The 19,628-nt window shown below is 42.0% G+C and overlaps 1 protein-coding gene and 1 long non-coding RNA gene across 2 annotated transcripts; one reads left to right on the top strand and one right to left on the bottom strand.

Moving 5' to 3' along the window:
- Positions 1-2,662: 2,662 nt before the first annotated feature.
- On the bottom strand, positions 2,663-3,198 carry LOC134454936 (uncharacterized). Its single transcript, XR_010035933.1, has 3 exons — positions 3,104-3,198; positions 2,940-3,011; positions 2,663-2,857 (listed from the first exon to the last, which is right to left on the bottom strand). It is a non-coding gene; the product is annotated as an uncharacterized LOC134454936 (long non-coding RNA).
- Positions 3,199-6,013: 2,815 nt separating this feature from the next.
- On the top strand, positions 6,014-14,591 carry LOC134455376 (tripartite motif-containing protein 16-like). The gene is made up of 6 exons (XM_063206399.1): positions 6,014-6,688; positions 11,411-11,506; positions 11,657-11,890; positions 12,803-12,962; positions 13,369-13,428; positions 13,962-14,591. Exons 1-6 carry the CDS (start codon positions 6,098-6,100, stop codon positions 14,483-14,485), a joined length of 1,665 nt encoding a protein of 554 aa, XP_063062469.1. The 5' UTR covers positions 6,014-6,097; the 3' UTR covers positions 14,486-14,591.
- Positions 14,592-19,628: the final 5,037 nt, after the last annotated feature.

The following is a 19,628-nucleotide window of genomic DNA, read 5'->3' as shown; positions in this document are numbered from 1 at the left end:
TCTGACAACAGACGCATCGCTGTCAGGCTGGGGGGCAGTCTGGAATGGTGTAGGAGCCAGAGGAGTGTGGCGCCCACCTTGGAAAACTGCCCACATAAATATTCTCGAGTTGAGACCGATATATCTTGCCCTCCGGCACTTTTTGCCAGTACTCCAGAACAAGAGTGTCTTCATTCGAACAGACAACATGTCGGCCATAGCATATGTGACCGCCAGGGAGGCCTGAGGTCCCAGGCGTTACGCAACATGGCCCGGGAACTCCTCCTCTAAGCAGGCACTCGACTCCACTCGATCAGAGCAGTGCACCTGCCGGGCACTCTGAACACAGCAGCATACCTGCTGTCAAGGGGTAAGCCACACCCAAGTGAATGGCGATTGCACCCGGAAACAGTGCATCTGATCTGGGTTCAATTTGGGAAGGCACACCGCAATCTTTTCGCCTCAAGGGAGTCGACCCACTGTCCACTCTGGTTTTCCTTAAACCAAGACGACGCACCACTGGGGGTGGACGATCTTCCCCCCTCTCTCCATGATTCCTGGAGAAGACCAGGAAGGAGAACCTGAGAGTTGTCTTAATGGCTCCATTTCGCCCCCAGGTGCCATGGTTTGCAGAGATTCAGACCCTCCTCTCGAGCACCCCATGGCAACTCCCATTGCGCAAGGGGAGAGTTGTGGCACCTGACACCAGCCGCCCTAAATCTGTGGGTCTGGCCGTTAGAAGGGACACCCTCCTCGCTCGGGGGTTGTTATTCCTTGCAGTGTGCTAGGGCCCCATCGACAAGAGCCTTGTACTCTTAAAGATGGGCAGCCTTCAAAGCATGGTGCGAACAGTGGCATGAGTGCCCCCGGTCCTGCCCTCTAGCTTCAGTCCTGGAATTCTTGCAAAAGAAACTTGGCGAAGGCAAGTCCCCTTCAACACTAAAGGTTTTTCTCTCTGCAATATCCGCCTGCCATGGGAGAGTAGATGGCAAAACACTGAGAGCTAACCCTCTGTCTATCCAATTCATGAGAGGAGCTCAAAGACTGCGCCCAAGGAGGCTTCAATCTGTGCCGCCATGGCAGTTCCACATTGTCCTCAGTGCTCTGGCGAAGCCCCCATTCGAGCCCGTTTGGAGTATCAACCTAAAATGGCTGTCTCAGAAGGCGATTTTTCTTCTCGCCATCACCTCAGCGAAGCGTATTGGAGAGCTACATGCGCTGTCCATTCATCCTGACTGCTTCCATGTTCAGCCAGAAGGCACCGGTGTGGTCCTACGCCCTAATACAGACTTTATGCCGAAGATTCTTTCAACACAGAATCTCAACCAGGCGATTGTGTTGGACTCCTACCGCCCTCCTAACTCTGAGCCACCTCATGGTCGCTCCTGAAGGGAGTCCTTTTACAAGAAGTTTGCCCGGTGGCCTGCTGGGCTTCACCGTCGATCTTCACAAAGTTCTATAACCTCAACATGTTATCTCCCACATCCTTTGGGAATTCGGTTCTAAGCTTGTGACAGATGGTCACATATTCGACTGTGTTTAACTTGAGTTCTGTTAACCAGTCACTCTAGCCCTGTTGGCATGTGGACATTCAATAAGGGTTTTTGACTCTTGCATTGTCCAGTGTCTTTATTCAATTGTCGTATGGTTGTCCGCTGCGACGTTTGGGCATACATATTCCAGCCCCTTGGGCTAGCCGTCTGGCAGCCTTTCTTGAGTGAAACAGAACGTTGGGTTACGGATGTAACCTTGGTTCTGTGAAGGAAAGAAAGGCTGCCAGACTTCGTCGTCGCTCTGGACTTCGCGTTCAGGATTTTTATGAGGACGAAGTATGCCGCGCTGGGACTTATATACTGTGTACAGTAGCGCGGCACACTCACGTGATGAAGTTTTGATATAAGTGTACCTCAGAACTCGCGCATGCGCGGATTATATTCCAGCCCCTTGGGCTAGCCGTCTGGCAGCCTTTCTTTCCTTCACAGAACCAAGGTTACATCCGTAACCCAACGTTCTTTTTATTTTCTTTCTTTTCGTAATGAGTCTCTGTATCTGAAAATATGCCTCACGGGCTCAGTCAAATATAAAAATAGAATATGAACTTTTACAGTATTTGTAGGCACGCCATCTCAATATACAAAATTGTGCAAATGTGCTAGCTATGCAAAAGTGCTGATTGCGCGAGGCAATTACACGAGGGGCAGACCAAATAACAAAAATTGCACGGCAAACAAAGTTAGTAAATCAAATTGTACAAAAGAAAACAAACTGCCAAAAGGGCAAAATTGGTAATGGCCACCACACACACACACAAGCCTGTTAGACACACGTCTTTGGTCTCCCCCTACAGCAAGTATAGGTTCCAAAAGGAGTCTGAGATTTAAGATACGTCTCCCAGTAATACTTCAGTGTTCATACCCTAATCATATACACAAGCTCCGTCTTGGCGGTTACTAAGTAGAAACTTACACGAGCCCCTTCGTCTCGGATGTTAGAGTGAAACTTACACGAGCCCCTTCGTCTTGGACGTCAAAGTGAAAAGGTTGCACAGGATGAATCACTCACACAATAGGACAAAACAAGAAAAAAGGTTGGGAAAAGAACAGTGATGCCCCCCTTCTCTAGTGACACAGCATCAGTGTAGTCGAAGGCACCATCTCCTCCTATGTACATTCAACGAGAAAGTTACCATTAGGCACGGCATTTATAAATCGATTAAACAGGAGTTGTGTATTGTGGAAATGCACAACTCCCTACACAAGTCAAGAGCTAAGCGTCGAGACTCTTACAGAAAATGCCGGCATTACCTCTGGTTCTCTCGAAGCGGCATGCAAGCAGTCAACCACACAGGACACAAAGTGGAAGCACATCACCAGCGACACTGTGATAGAGTAACACTACATCAGTCACAACAGAGACTACGTTCGCACACACGAGAGAAGTGTACAGAACGCATCTTTTACCTTGAGTTTGCCCAGCTCAGCACACCATCCCAGAACAGCAGCCGACCCCACGCCAGCCGCCGATGGACAGGGCTACAATTAAGTTAAATGGTGTCAGTAACCAACAACTAAGTACATTACAATGCACCAAAAAGAGCAATAAACCAATCGAGAAGGACGCCTACCTTTCCTGTACGGTGGCTCAACCACAAACGGAGGGAGAGAGAGAGCGGTGTGCCCACGCTACACTCGACAGCATCAAAAACACAGCGTCTTTGCTCGCTAGCTGCCACCACAATGATTTATGCTACACACCTGAAGGAAAGGGGAGTGTCGTTACCCCGTCAGAATAAAGGTTCAGGATAACCACCGGCGAGCGAGTTTGCGAAACATAGGACGATATTGCGCCCAACTGCGTTTGGCGTCTCCGATTGGCTACAACGGCTCCCTTGTTCCTCCCCTCTGATGGCTTTCATTTGACAGCAAGAATTTCAACTCTCGCTCAAAGCAGGCTTGCAGAACATTCGTGTACAAATAATTTGGCCGATCTCTTGAAACAGACACTAAAAGTAGGGTAACAACAAACAAAAAGTAGGCTACCCAAACCATTTACGATGCAGTAGGCCTACACAAATGCCGTGTTTCATTTTAGCGTGGTTTGGCATATCTCTTGAAACAGATGTGCCAAGTCAAACAAATGTAGCCGTAGACTACCCAACGATGCAGTGAGCTCCAGTATTTGATTTCATTTTTATTTACATAGCCTAATAAATGAAAGCGTCAGCTAAATGCAATGTAATGTAGCCTAATGTAGCCTAATCCTAACTGCATAAACTCCTGTCATTTTATTATGGTTTGGCTGATCTCTTGAAACAGATGACACTAAAAGCATAAACAAAAGCAGGCCTAGCCAACGATGCAATACAAATGACGTTTCTATGGTAGGCCTATTTCATTTTATTCACATTATCCAAACCTCGAGGTGATCTGGTAAGTTGTCCACCGAGTCCATGGCACATGTGGTAGCAAATGTCGGTAAATCCATCTGGTGGTCATATTAGGAACTGCATTCTGCACATCAATTCATCCCCACTTCTGTAGATCTAACATTAACACATGGGTACTTTGATAAGGTCTATAATGAAACACTGAAGTTGTGGTGATAGTTTTCTGTTGTCTAACCTACCTCAGTTTTAACCAACTTTGCCTGTGACCTGACCAAAAATAGGTGGTGTCATGATGACAGACAAGGCATATTGGATTGTAGAAAATTAAATAGTATTTGGAACAAGGTATAAATCAGATTTCAAGGAGTGAAACTGCTACAATGGCAAATCAACACAATGATGAAAGACAATGCATATTGCATTGTAGAAAATGTATTAAATAGTATTTGGAACAAGGTATACATCAGCAAGTGAAGAGAAAATCCGAAGTGCTCAGGGAATGGTTCAGAAAAAATCTTGAAGGTGCTCTTTGGTGTTGGGGAAAAAACAATATCTTGTCAAAAAAGGGAGTCCAAGGCACTCTTCTTGTGGAAAAATATTAAAAGCCTTTATTGAATCATGGCTAATATGTTTAAAAATATGGGAGCAGAGACCCACAGCTTTTTAATATTTTTCCACAAGAAGAGTGCCTTGGACTCCCTTTTTTGACAAGGTATACATCAGATTTCAAATACTGAAACTGCTGCAGTGCCAAATAGACACCGGGAGGCAAGCAGGCAGAGAGCATAATGAGGACAGCACACTCAAATCACGCAGATCAAATCTAAGCATGCAAATGTAAAATCAAGCAGCACAGCAAAACAAACCATGATAAACAATGCAACATGATGCACAGCAACATGAGCCAGTGTGACAGCAAACCACACCAAAAATGTATGCAAAACAACGAAAATGTAAAATCACAAAATGTGGTCAGTTTAAAAACATGCAAACCAAGGAAAATGTAAAATCACAAAATGTAGTTTGTTTAAATCCAATCCAATATGCATTGTCTTTCATCATTGTGTTGATGCCACTGTAGCAGCACCTTGATGAATTGATATGCAGTTAGGGCAGTTCCTAATATGACCACCAGATGGATTTACCGACATAATAAATAGAAGGTTAATCCTACATTTGCTACCACATGTGCCATGGACTCGGTGGACAACTTACCAGATCACCTCGAGGTTTGGATAATGTGAATAAAATGAAATTGTAAGAAACGTCATTTGTATTGCATCGTTGGCTAGGCCTGCTTTTGTTTATGCTTAGAGTCATCTGTTTCAAGAGATGAGCCAAACCATAATAAAATGACATGATACAGCATTTGTATAAACACAGGAGTTTATGCAGTTAGGATTAGGCTACATTACATTGCATTTAGTGACGCTTTCATTTACTAGGTTATGTAAATAAAAATGAAATCAAATACTGGAGCTCACTGCATCATTGGGTAGGCTATGGCTATGTTTGTTTGACTTGGCACATCTGTTTCAAGAGATAAGCCAAACCACGCTAAAATGAAATACGACACGGCATTTGTGTAGGCCTACTGCATCGTAGGTAAATGGTTTGGGTAGCCTACTTTTTGTTTGTTGTTACCCTACTTTTAGTGTCTGTTTCAAGAGATCGGCCAAATTATTTGTACACGAATGTTCTGCAAGCCTGCTTTGAGCGAGAGTTGAAATTCTTGCTGTCAAATGAAAGCAATCAGAGGGGAGGAACAAGGGAGCCGTTGTAGCCAATCGGAGACGCCAAACGCAGTTGGGCGCAATATCGTCCTATGTTTCGCAAACTCGCCTCCGGTTACATTAGTAATGCGATGGCAATTCATATGGTAGTCAAGGCAGGTTAGCAAATACTTTTGATAATATAATGTAGGCCTAGGCCAACGCGCACGCACGCACGCACGTGACACGTTTATGCCTGTCAAAAGATAGAAAGCATAAAGTTACAAAACTACACTACATGCGTAGGGTACTGCCCACCTGAAGTTACTAAAATGGCAAACAATGCTGTAAAGTGACACGTGGAGGTGGCAGGGACAGATTACAACAGTCCAAAGGTTCTGTCTGCTTAGGGCACGGCCCTTTTACACAGAAACGATACTCAGCTCTTCCTCTTCCTGCTTTGCTGTTCTGTGAGGGAGAGATCACAAGCTGGTGTGAAAACGATTTACAGTGACATAAAATGGCAAAGGCCAGTGTGTTATTAGCTCAAGATGAGTTCAGCTGTCCAATCTGTTTGGATCTCTTGAAGAATCCTGTAGGCATTCCCTGTGGACACAGTTTCTGTATGGATTGTATCTCAGGCTGCTGGGATCAAGAGGATCCAAAGGGAGTCTACAGCTGTCCACAGTGCAGACAGACTTTTACTCCAAGGCCAGTTCTGGCCAGAAACACGATGCTGGCTGAAGTGGTGGAGAAGCTGAAGCTTCTGGGACTCCAGTCTGCTCCTGCTGCCCACTGCTATGCTGGACCTGGAGATGTGGAGTGTGACGTCTGCTCTGGGAGAAAGCGAAAGGCTGTCAAGTCCTGTCTGGTGTGTCTGTCCTCTTACTGTGAAACTCACTTCAGAGCTCACAACGATTTAAACCCAGGCAAGAAACACAAAGTGATTGACGCTGCTGGTAAACTGGAGGATCTGATCTGCTCTCGGCATGATAAACTGCTGGAGGTCTTCTGTCGCACTGATCAGACGTGCATATGCATGCTGTGTGTCATGGATGAGCACAGTGGACATAAAACTGTTTCAGTCGCAACAGAGAGGACAGAGAAACAGGTGAGACGTGCTCCATTAAGTTGCTGTTTGGCACTCAAACATATGGTAAATATATGCATTGTTGCCATTTGATTTACAACTCAATAAAACGGCTTTAAAGTGATACTAAAGTGATAAGCTCATTTTATAGCCTACCTCTCCTTGAGTTAAATGAATGGGTTTTCACCTTTCTCCTGTACTTTCAACCGATCTCTGAGCGGCAGTGCAAATTTTACCTACATGCTAGCAGTTAATCTTGAGTCCTATGAGACCAGCTGGCGGCTAACTGGTCTCATAGGACTCAATGTAAACTGCTAGCTTGGAGGTAAAATTTGCACTGCCATAACCAGAGAACGGTTGAAAGTATAGGAGAATGGTAAAACCCTATTATTTAACTCAAGGGGAGGTGTAAAAATAAGCTTATTTCCAAAAATGGGACAGTATCACTTTAAGTTTATGACCTGCAATCAGTAAGAGCCCTGGGTAGCTATAGGTGCATGAGAAATGTACAAACCCCAACTCCGATGAAGTTGGGACGTTTGGTAAACAGTGAATAAAATCAAAATGCTATCATTTTCAAAACATTCAATCTATTCATTAGATGGAGAATAGTGAAAAGACAACATATTAAGTGTTAAAACCGAGAAAAAATATTGTTTTGGGGGACATATGTACTCATTTCTAATTTGATAAATCCAACACGTCTCAAAAGAGTTGGGACGGGGATCAGTGAAAGTTAGTAAACATCCAAATAAGATAAAACAACAAAGAAGAACATTTCAAAATGAATTGTACTGACGGACAATATAGGTGTCCAGGTATAAGATCATCACAGAGAGGCTGAGTCACTCAGAATTAAAGATGCAAAGGGAATAATTACCATAGTTATTACATACAATTTTGAATTCCCTTTGATTTACCACGATTGAGTGTATATAAGACATATTTTCTTTACTAAAATCATTGTTCATGACATCATGAAATATATATTGGCTGTAGTCTCACTCTAATTCCTGGAGTGCTAGAGCCATTGAAAATTGACCATATTAAGAATGCTTAATGCGTCCAAATGATACAGGGGTGTAACATTCTCCTAACGCTAGAACTACCAGGATTTTTCTGCCTACCTAGAAGTACCAGAGAGGGGTCATTTGACCCGGCAGCTTTTACCTAATACAATAATCACTCATTTTGTTATGGTAATGAGGCTGTTAGGGGCCATGTGTGGGGTGAGGGGTGAGGGGGTCACACCTTACAGTGCTAGCAGCCAAGACAAACAGGGACAGACAGCTTCTTCCCAAGGGCTGTCAGCCTCCAAAATCACCACAGGTAAATAGCAACTTGCATGAAGATATCAGCAATAAAGACAGATAGCACAGTTTGGCGGACAGTGTGTTACAGTTTTTCTCCATTGGTTTGGCTCATTTCTTGAAACTGAGATGTCATTCTCAAAACATGGACAAATCCCAAAACTAATTTGCAGTTCCTCACAACAGAATGGCATTTATCATTGCTTTCATCAAATTTCAAATGCTTTTGTACATGTCTCAATCATTTAGTACATCCTTGCAAATGGCTATGAACAAGTATCCTACAGTTAACACAATCAGCTTACATTTAGTAGACTTTTCAAATGAATGTACCTTGCTGATCTATCCCAATTGGTTGATTCTCAGTGTAATGGTTGTCCTGAAAACATGTCAGCTTATTTCTTCATATAAGTCATCAATGAACGTGTGAATGTCCCATGTGATCATGGCGAATCATATGACTGCAACCAGATAATGGTTGAATTACAGTTTTTCTCGAATGGTTTGGCTCATTTCTTGAAACTGAGATGACATTCCTATAACCATTGGGTCATTTGGCCAAACATTCTTACACTTCTGCACAACAGTTCAGATAACTAGCAAAATGTCATATACCTCCCAAAACAATGGGTGAGCGAGGGCAGTCATGGGTGAGCGGTTAGGGCGACAGACTTGCATCCCAGAAGTTGCCGGTTCGACTCCCGACCCACCAGGTTGGTGGGGGGAGTAATAAACCAGTGCTCTCCCCCATCCTCCTCCAAAACTGAGGTACCCTGAGCATGGTACCGTCCCACCGCACTGCTCCCCATGGGGCGCCACTGAGGGCTGCCCCCTTGCACGGGTGAGGCATAAATGCAATTTCGTTGTGTGCAGTGTTCAATTGTGTGCTGTGGAGTGCTGCGTCACAATGACAATGGGAGTTGGAGTTTCCCAATGGGCTTTCACTTTCACTTTTCTTTCATTCTTGCATCAGCACTAAACCGTCTCACATATAAATAGTGAGTACCATCAAAATGGCATAGATCCTTCTCAATTGCTTTGGCTCATTTGCATTCATTTAGTCCTTCTGTCAAAATAAACTGGATGGTTCAGCATAACTAAATGGATCCTCATCACTCGCTCATATCACCCCAAAAACAGTTTACCCATGTGTCAAAACTAAATTTCTTCCCCACATATATCATCAGTACCCCCAAAATACATTGTCCCTTTGCCATTGTGTAAGGACTGTCAGTCTAAATGGTTAGGTGTTTTATCTACGTTCAGCTAACAGATTTTGACTATGTATAAAAATGAAAAAGTGAGTGAAACCATTGAAGTTTGACAACACAGACAATTTACCAAGGACATTTATCAGTAACTTTCTTTACTGTAAATTCATATACAGAAAGTAATGTCCATATATCACAGGTTTCTCATGGGTTTGGCTCATTTCTCAAAACAGAGATAACATTCTCAAAATAACATGGACAAATGCCAAAGCAACTAGCAATTGTTCAAAACAGAATGTCGTTTGAAAAAATGTCATGAAATTAGCCAAATAACAGAGGAAACTGTAGTATACACGGTTGTAAAATGATTTTCTACTAACTAGTAAAGTTACAATACCATCTGACCTGTTGAACACTGTCATGAATTTACTATGTAATGAAATTCTTAAAATATGATGTCCTTGACTGTTTTGGAATTGCATAGACAACTTTGCATATGATGACTTACACAATGAAATAATGCTGACGTGTTTTGGAGAGGGCAACCATTAGACTGAGAATTGTCTAATTTGTTTAGATAAGCAAGGTCAATTTATTTGGAAAATGTGCTGAATGTATGCTGAATGTGTCAACTGAAGGGTATTTGTACATATCCATCTGCAGAGATGTACTAAACATTTGAGACATGTACAAAGCATTTGATATCTGATGAAAGCAATGAAAAATGCCATTCTGTTTTGGGAAATTGCAAGTTGGTTTGGGGATTTGTCCGTGTTGTTTTGAGAATGTCATCTCAGTTTCGAAAAATTAGCCAAACCAATCGAGAAAAACTGTAACGTGTGAATCTCCCATGCCATGTGACCATAACGACTCATGTGAATACAACCTGGCAATTGTTAGATGGATAAATACCAGTGCATGTGGACTAATGCTTCATTTCCCTCAAGAATTTTGTGGTGAAAGAAGCTCCTCTCCAAGGAACGAAGATGCAGAGATACAGCACTCAACAGGCATTGGAAATGATCTACACACACACACACTCTGTGTCTCAAGTGACAGCTGTGAGCTGCTAACAGCCACATTTCCACAACAAAAGGAGTGTCCGCAGGGGGTCCAAAGGGTCAAATGACCCTCTTGTGGGGCTTTTAGGTAAAAAGGTCAATTGACCCCTCCGTGGTAGTTCTAGTGCTAAGCACCTGAGCTCACTTGAAATAAACCCAGAAGACATGGGAAACTGTCCTTTGCTTACAGAAGTCAGCAGAAGTTGTAGAAGTCCATTCTTTTTGACAATAATAGAGCATTGCACATCCTGTGCTACAGTAAAAATGGACCATCCAACTTGTGTTAGTGCTAGCTTCAAAAGTCAGCTTCCATGATGGCATGCGGGTGCAGTAGTGCATTGGTTAAGATATTCTCACTCATCTGTAGAGTTAAATACAGTGCTGAATGGTATAAATGGGTTTTAAACAGCATGAAAAGCCACTCATGCATTATATTTTGAAGGGAGATCTTCGATTACTGCCACATAGTAAGGTCAAATTGCATTCTCTACTATGTTTTAACAGTTTGGGTCCATCATAAGGACCAGCAGGTGATAAAATGGTGGGTTTTTGGTCAAGACCTGTCATACTGTAAGCATTACAGAAAGGAAGACACTGCAGAACATGACAAGGAATACACCCACCATTTAAGCTGGTGAAATCATGTCCAAGATAGGAATTAACACTGTTTTTTTTATATAAAATCATCTCATCGGTTAATGTATTTAACTATTAAGTGTTGTCTTTTGTTTTGTTTTTAGTCTTCCTCGACATTTGCTGCCATTTATTGTCCCCGTCCCAACTCTTTTGAGACGTGTTGGATTTATCAAATTAGAAATGAGTACATATGTCCCCCAAAACAATATTTTTTCTCGGTTTTAACACTTAATATGTTGTCTTTTCACTATTCTCCATCTAATGAATAGATTGAATGTTTTGAAAATGATAGCATTTTGATTTTATTCACGGTTTACCAAACGTCCCAACTTCATCGGAGTTGGGGTTTGTAGAGATGATGGGGACCAAAGACATTGAGCGCCTGCTGGTTAGCAGTATGGCCCTGTGATAGATAGACCATTCACAGTTTTATAAGGAAGCAGTATCCAAACAAAACTATTGCATAATATTTTTAAATGTATGTTATTAATGTGGATATTTCAATATTTGGAATTATATTGTCAGAGAGAGCTGGGAGAGAAACAGAGGAAATCTCAAGAGATCATCAAAGAAAAAGAAAAGCAATTCCAAGACCTCAGACAGGCTGTGAAAACTCTTCAGGTAAGGACCCTTCATGTGATATACCAGACTGCTCTCTCTTGTTATTGCTCTGCCTACCGTATTAAAGTATATCTCGCAACAACACCCACCAGGAAACATCATGGAGAACAGAAATGTCTTAAGGTGCGGTGTTGTCTTGTGTTCCAACAGTGTTCTGCTGATGCAGCTGTGGAGAACAGTGAGAGGGTCTTCACTGAGATGATCCGCTCCATTGAGAAAAGACGCTCCGAGGCAACGAAGCTGATCAGAGATCAGGAGAGGGCGGATGTGAGTCGAGCTGAGGAACTCATGGAGACACTGGAGCAGGAGATCGCTGAGCTGAAGAGCAGAGTTGCTGAGCTGGAGCAGTTCTCACTAAGTGAAAATAACATCCAGTTTCTCAAGGTACTATGGCACTATATATTTACTATCTGAATAAACACTATTTAAATGCAGGCCTACACGGTTTCATTTTAGTAGCTAATTTGAAATTACAGGTTATGTTTGCAGCCAAGGATATTGGGTTTACATGGGAAGGACCATGTAAGCATTATGGTGTTATACATATTTGTGAAAAAGAGTAGTTTTGTGAATGGGCTCTCTACTTCATGCTGCTACGTCTGGAAATACAGCAGTTTAAAACTAGACCTTTTTCAAAAACATTTGAAACCAGTTTTCCAAAGACCCCAATGACAAAATATCCATGTGCAACTATTAAAAAATACAAAGTATATCTGACAAGGTAACCATGTGCATTTGAGAGGATATATTTTCACCTAAATAACGTTGTAAATCATTAGTGTGTAAATAAAACAGAGCTTTTGGATCATATACATACAGGCTGTTGTCTTTCAATCGAGCATGTTCTGGCAGGCCACACAGTCAAGCAACGCTGTCATGTTTTTTTTTTTTTCTGGGATCTCAGTGGATGTACCTGTGGATACTGTAAAGTAATATAGGCCTATTGTAGTAATCTTAAGTAGTTGTGTATTAAACTTCTATCGTTTTTGCATCTCAGATTCATTTGAAAGAATAGTGTGGATCTGAAGTTGCCTACACTAAGTTTGCACTGTTGCATATATCTAGATATCTATTCTGGTAAAAACAGCAGTAGGCCTTTACCTGTTTGTAAGTGACTTACTGTATGGATGGGTGTGATCTTGCTAATTGAGCATTAATTCGATTGCATAGAGTCAAGCAAAGCTGTGTGCTTTATCTGGCAGCTCAGTCTATCAAGTTGATCACCTCGCTAGGTCTAGATGTAGGCCTATTTCTGAACACTCTACTCATTGATTATGTATCTTTTGCATCTCATAGAGTTTCCAGTCTCTGTGTGCCTCCACTACATCTGACAAGTCATCTACGTGCTCAGTGCATACAGATGTGCTTTTTGAGAGAGTGAGTGACGGCCTCACTCTGCTCCAAGACAAACTGCAGGATGTGCTCCACCAGGGACTACAGGACATTGTGAAAACTGGTACGTCTCATAGTCGTGGAAATAATTTATCACTTCACATCATTGGCAAACCGGTGCTTGGGGCGTGGGGGGTGGGGGGGGGAACGACGACAGGTGGTCCAATGTAGTATTGGATGGGGGGCCCTTTCAGAACTACAGGACATTGTGCGAACTGGTACGTCTCATAGTCGTGGAAATAATTTATCACTTAACATCATTGGCAAAGCAAAAATGTTCACCACTGGTATAAGGGAAGCTGACAGGGGGGGACAAAGGGGTTAGTTGTCCCGGGCCCAGGGAAACAGGTGGTCCAAAATGTAGTTTTCATTACATTGCATGTATTGGATGGGGGGCCCTTTCAGATGACTTTGTCCTGGGCCCAGCAAAAGCTGTCAGCGGCCCTGACTGGTATATTGTCTTTCAACAGGTGAACAAATCAGCATTTTCAGACCTTCAGAGCCTGTGACCAGAGATGATTTCCTCAAATGTAAGTAAAGCAGGCACACAATTTTGCTAGATTATTCATACGATACAGTTCAGATACATGAAAAGTGTAACATGTAGCTGGTCTGCCTACCTACTGTATTGTGCATTTCTCTAAATAAACATTGGCTGTGGTGGCTTATGGTGGCTATTTGTGTTGAAGAGAGTGTGTGCGAGTGGGCATATTGCAGGATATTAAGACTTAGACCACAAGCATGGCTAGATACAGTATAACACACACACACACACACACACACACACACACACACACACACACACACACACACACACACACACACACACACACACACACACAGGGAGGGAGGGAGAGAGAGAGAGAGAGAGAGAGAGAGAGAGAGAGAGAGAGAGAGAGAGAGAGAGAGAGAGAGAGAGAGAGAGAGAGAGAGAGAGAGAGATGTCAACAGTTCCATTCCTAAAATGTTATTAAGTTTGTTTGTTTTACAGGACTAGTAATAATCTGCTGTATGTTAAACATGATCACAATGAATAATTATGATTCTTAAACCCCCACTACAGATTCCTGTCAGCTGACTTTGGACCCCAACACGGCTCATAATCAGCTGATACTGTCTGAGGGAAACAGGGTTGTAGAATTGGTTAATAAGTGGCACTCTTATCCTGACCATCCAGACAGATTTAATATTTTTGCACAGGTGATGTGTTCAGAGGCTACGTCTACCAGGTGCTACTGGGAGGTGGAGTGGTCTGGAGATGTGTTTGTAGCTGTTTCATACAAGGGGCTGAAGAGGAAAGGAACCGGTAATGATGTTAAGCTTGGCGGCAATCCAAACTCCTGGGCACTGTTCTGCCATTCATCTGTGTTCCGCTTCTACCATAATAATAAAATTACATATCTCCCTCATGCTCAGATCTCCTCTAGAATAGGAGTGTATGTGGATCACAGGGCAGGAACTCTGAGCTTCTACAGTGTCAATGCTGACACAGTGACTCTGCTGCACAAAGTAGAGACCACATTCACTGAGCCGCTGTATCCTGCCTTTTGGCTCCTTGATGATGTCAGTAAAATCAAATTCTGTTAGTGACAACAGGCCAACAGAACACCACATGTACATATCATAACATGCCAGTGTGCGCTTTAGTGATTTTTTTTGGATAGACCTATGCAAATGTGTTATGTGTTGTTGAACAATTAACAAAACTAATGACGTTGCCATTTTGAAATGTATTTTTTGTCTCTAGAAGTGCTTAATAACTTCAAGATGTATGAAGCACAATCCCATGAACTCTGTTAATATAGAACCTGCAATGACTAAAGTAAAAGTGTGAATGTACTATATGTGTTAATCATTTTGCTGTATATAGGCCTACTGCATCTATGATATATTGAATTGTGATATTCCATCTCTTGCTGAGGCCCTCCAGTGTCATTAAGCAAGGTTGTTAACCAGTGCAACTACAGTGCATGTTCCCTGCACTAGAATGAGTTGCTGTCAGTGATACGTACAGTAAGTCATACATCTCTGTTCATGTTCAGATCATCCTGGCTGTTAGTGTAATAACACATAGGCCTATGGTTATTGATGTTATTCTTAAAATGAATTATTTTTCTTCTATTTGTACTTGTAGGTTGAAAAAAAGATGGGCTATTAGCAGTTGTCATGATGACTAACTATTCTATGTGTGTGGCAATAAAGGATATGTTTAGGCTACTTTTAAAGTTGTGTCACTTTCATTATTCATTGAAAAAAGAGAAGATTGGAAAGTGAAATAAATTGTAGCCAAACTGTAATGTCAAATAATTATATTTGTACAGCATACATTTAAAAGCAGGAGTTGGCAGATAGTAAAATGAAATAGCAGACATTATCGAATGGAGGGTAAGTAGGGATACGACTCAGTGTGTCAATGGAAATGTTCACTTTATTCAGCCATTTTTCTTGGCAGAGGTGAGCCCCTTCTCCATTCATTTATAGTGCACAGACAGATCCACCTTGCACTCACAGCTGCTGGGACTGCTGTGACAGTTCGGGGCGTGACACCTCTGGTGTTCTCTACTGTACATCTATGGTTGATAGCTTTGTTTCAGGCTCTCTCCTGCCCTCTGCTGTTCAACTGAAATATAACTGTTGGCAGAGGAGAAGTCACTTGGACCAAATTGTAAGTTGTGAGCAGTTGTAAGTATTCAAGTCCCGGTCTAGTCCGAAGTCAGACAAAATAGGTCAGGTTGAGTCAAGTCCAAGTGCACTATATTACCAAAAGTATTCGCTAACCTGCCTTGACTGCCCTCACTGTTATCTGTCCTGTCTGCACTTTATGTCAGTTTGTATATGTCTTGTCCTGGCATGGTATAGAGAGAAAACGTAATTTCATTTTTCCTTGTATGTCTTGTGCATATGATGAAAGTGACAATAAAAGCTGACTTGACTTGACTTGACTTGACTTGACTCACATGTGAACTTAACTGCCACCCCATTCCTAACCCATAGGGGTCAATATGACATCAGTTCACCTCTTGCAGCTATTGCAGCTTCAACTCATCTGGGAAGGTTGTCCACAAGGGTGAGGAGTGTGTTAATAGGAGTTTTAAAAAAAATGTTTTATCTTTCTTAAGTTGTGATAGACCACTGCTCATCTGTTTAGAAGGTGCAGGATTCAGTAAAAAAAACTCTGTATAAAAAGAAGACAATCCGCACACTTCAGGTCTATTTTTGTACAAAGAAACTTTACTTGACTTGCAAGTTTTCGATCCTTAGACCTTCATCAGATGAAGGTCTAAGGACCGAAAGCTTGCAAATCAAGTAAAGCTTTAGCAAGCAAAAAACAATCTTTCAAACGCACATTGGTGAGGTCACTGAGGATGTTTGTTGAGAAGTCTCCACTGTAATTTATCCCAAATGTGTTCTTTTGGGTTCAGGTTAAGATCCATACCATACTCTGTCATCCATGTCCATATGGACCTTGCTTTGTGGACTGGTGCATAGTCAACTTGGAAGAGAAAGGAGCGTGTTCCAAACTGTTCCCACAACGCTGGAAACATGGAATTGTCCAAAATGTTTTTGTATCCTCTCCATAATGACATTGAAACATTTTGGACATATTGTAGATTTTTCGGACATTTTTACAATTATTTCTATAATTATTACATCTCAAGGGGCTATCCCTTAATAAAATAATTGAATTGAAAATTGAATTTATCTGAAATTAACACATTATTTTCATTATCTGTGTAACACAGGGGTCAGGAACCTATGGCTCGGGAGCCATATTGTGCTCTTTTGGGAACTGCATCTGGCTCTTACAGTACTTACCTAGGCTTGCCAACAGTCCCTTGAAATACAGAATCATCCCGTATTTATAAATAAAATAATGTGTTCCTTATTGAGCAGAAACTGGACACGGGACGTTAAAATGCATTAAAATGTTGGAAATTACATCTAAGAAATACAATTTATACGGGGGGGGAGGACCCCCACACCCCCTTTTATAATGAAGTTGACAGTTGTCAACCCTACCTGTTATCAATACAACTTAACTTGACAGTACGCTCTACAATTGTTGGGCATAATTGAAATACATGCTCTTAACTTTCACGCTTTTTTCACTTTCACTTAATTGTATTCAGTGTTGAAATGGTATGGCTCTCACAAATATGTCTTTTTAAAAATTTGGCTTTTATGGCTCTCTCCACCAAAAAGGTTCCTGACCCCTGGCCTAGGCCAACACACACACACACACACACACACACACACACACACACACACACACACACACACACACACACACACACACACACACACACACACACACACACACAAACACACACACACACTCTCTCTCTCTCTCACACACACACACACACACACACACACACACACACACACACACACACACACACACACACGTTTATGCCTGTCAAAAGATAGAAAGCATAAATGTTAGGTTCAAACCCTTAACATTTGTAATATGAAACACCTGAAATGAATAGACAACAGAGAATCGTTAATTATGTTTCAAGCCAGCTTGGAGAGCGAGTAGGGAGAACCGTCAGCTACAATTTTCCCCAGTCGTTCTAACCGCTCTAACAGCTCCAAGCCATTTTTATTGAAGGATTGTCCCTGATTACATTTAATCTCTACCCGCTACGGAGGGGGGGCAATCACCCGGATAGAGATTTGTTCATACACACACACACACACACACACACAAACACACAGGCCTTGGCCTGCTATGTGTAGATGTAACTTTGTTGTGTTTAGGCATTCCATCGTTCTGGTACAGATAAAGTCTTCGCCCAGTCCAGTAATCTTCCGCTTAGCCTTGAACAGCAATTCTTGAATGCGAAAAGTCACATTTGTACCAAGGCAACATGTTTGCTCTACTAAAGGATAAAATACAGTTCCAACAATAAAGTTACAAAACTACACTACATGCGTAGGGCAACTTGCCAACCTGAAGTTACTAAAATTGCAAACAATGCTGTAAATTGACATGAGCAGGGACAGATTACAACAGTCCAAAGGTTCTGTCATCCCTGTACATTCATGTGACTGCCTCCAGAGGCCACTCCCCTGCTTAGGGCACGGCCCTTTTACACAGAAATGATACTCAGCTCCTCTTCCTGCTTTGCTGTTCTGTGTGGGAGAGATCACAAGCTGGTGTGAAAACGACTTACAGTGACATAAAATGGCAAAGGCCAGTGTGTTATTAGCGCAAGATGAGTTCAGCTGTCCAATCTGTTTGGATCTCTTTAAAGATCCAGTTACTATTCCCTGTGGACACAGTTTCTGTATGGATTGTATCACAGACTGCTGGGATCAAGAGGATCCAAAGGGAGTCTACAGCTGCCCACAGTGCAGACAGACTTTTACTCCAAGGCCATCATAAGGACCAGCAGGTGGTAAAATGGTGGGTTTTTGGTCAAGACCTGTCATACTGTAAGCATTACAGAAAGGAAGACACTGCAGAACATGACAAGGAATACACCCACCATTTAAGCTGGTGAAATCATGTCCAAGATAGGAATTAACACTGTTTTTTTTATATAAAATCATCTCATCGGTTAATGTATTTAACTATTAAGTGTTGTCTTTTGTTTTGTTTTTAGTCTTCCTCGACATTTGCTGCCATTTATTGTCCCCGTCCCAACTCTTTTGAGACGTGTTGGATTTATCAAATTAGAAATGAGTACATATGTCCCCCAAAACAATATTTTTTCTCGGTTTTAACACTTAATATGTTGTCTTTTCACTATTCTCCATCTAATGAATAGATTGAATGTTTTGAAAATGATAGCATTTTGATTTTATTCACGGTTTACCAAACGTCCCAACTTCATCGGAGTTGGGGTTTGTAGAGATGATGGGGACCAAAGACATTGAGCGCCTGCTGGTTAGCAGTATGGCCCTGTGATAGATAGACCATTCACAGTTTTATAAGGAAGCAGTATCCAAACAAAACTATTGCTTACAAAACATTGAATGTATGTTATTAATTTGGATATACAATATTTGGACTAATGTTGTCAGAGAGAGCTGGGAGAGACACAGAGGAAATCTCATGAGATCATCAAGGAAAAAGAAAAGCAATTCCAAGACCTCAGACAGGCTGTGAAAACTCTTCAGGTAAGGACCCTTAATGTGATATACCAGACTGCTCTCTCTTGTTATTGCTCTGCCTACCGTATTAAAATATATCTCGCAACAACACCCACCAGGAAACATCATGGAGAACAGAAATGTCTTAAGGTGCGGTGTTGTCTTGTGTTCCAACAGTGTTCTGCTGATGCAGCTGTGGAGAACAGTGAGAGGGTCTTCACTGAGATGATCCGCTCCATTGAGAAAAGACGGTCTGAGGCAACGAAGCTGATCCGAGATCAGGAGAGGGCGGATGTGAGTCGAGCTGAGGAACTCATGGAGACACTGGAGCAGGAGATCGCTGAGCTGAAGAGCAGAGTTGCTGAGCTGGAGCAGTTCTCACAAAGAGAAAATAACATCCAGTTTCTCAAGGTACTATGGCACTATATATTTATCTGAATAAACACTATTTAAATGTAGGCCTACACGGTTTCATTTTAGTGGCTAATTTGAAATTACAGGTTATGTTTGCAGCCAAGGATATTGGGTTTACATGGGAAGGACCATGTAAGCATTATGGTGTTATAAATATTTGTGAAAAAGAGTAGTTTTGTGAATGGGCTCTCTACTTCATGCTGCTACGTGTGGA

Source organism: Engraulis encrasicolus, chromosome 9 (genome assembly GCF_034702125.1).
Source record: "Engraulis encrasicolus isolate BLACKSEA-1 chromosome 9, IST_EnEncr_1.0, whole genome shotgun sequence".
NCBI lineage: Eukaryota > Metazoa > Chordata > Actinopteri > Clupeiformes > Engraulidae > Engraulis > Engraulis encrasicolus.
The sequence above is the reverse complement of the archived record's forward strand: the minus strand, read 5'-3'. Positions and strand labels throughout refer to the sequence as shown.

Excerpts from the sequence above, each read along its gene's own strand:
- LOC134455376 (XM_063206399.1), top strand. The coding sequence starts at position 6,098 with ATGGCAAAGGCCAGTGTGTTATTAGCTCAAGATGAGTTCAGCTGTCCA. Across the intron at positions 11,507-11,656 it reads AGGCTGTGAAAACTCTTCAG|TGTTCTGCTGATGCAGCTGT; the intron begins GTAAGGACCCTT and ends GTGTTCCAACAG. Across the intron at positions 11,891-12,802 it reads ATAACATCCAGTTTCTCAAG|AGTTTCCAGTCTCTGTGTGC; the intron begins GTACTATGGCAC and ends TGCATCTCATAG.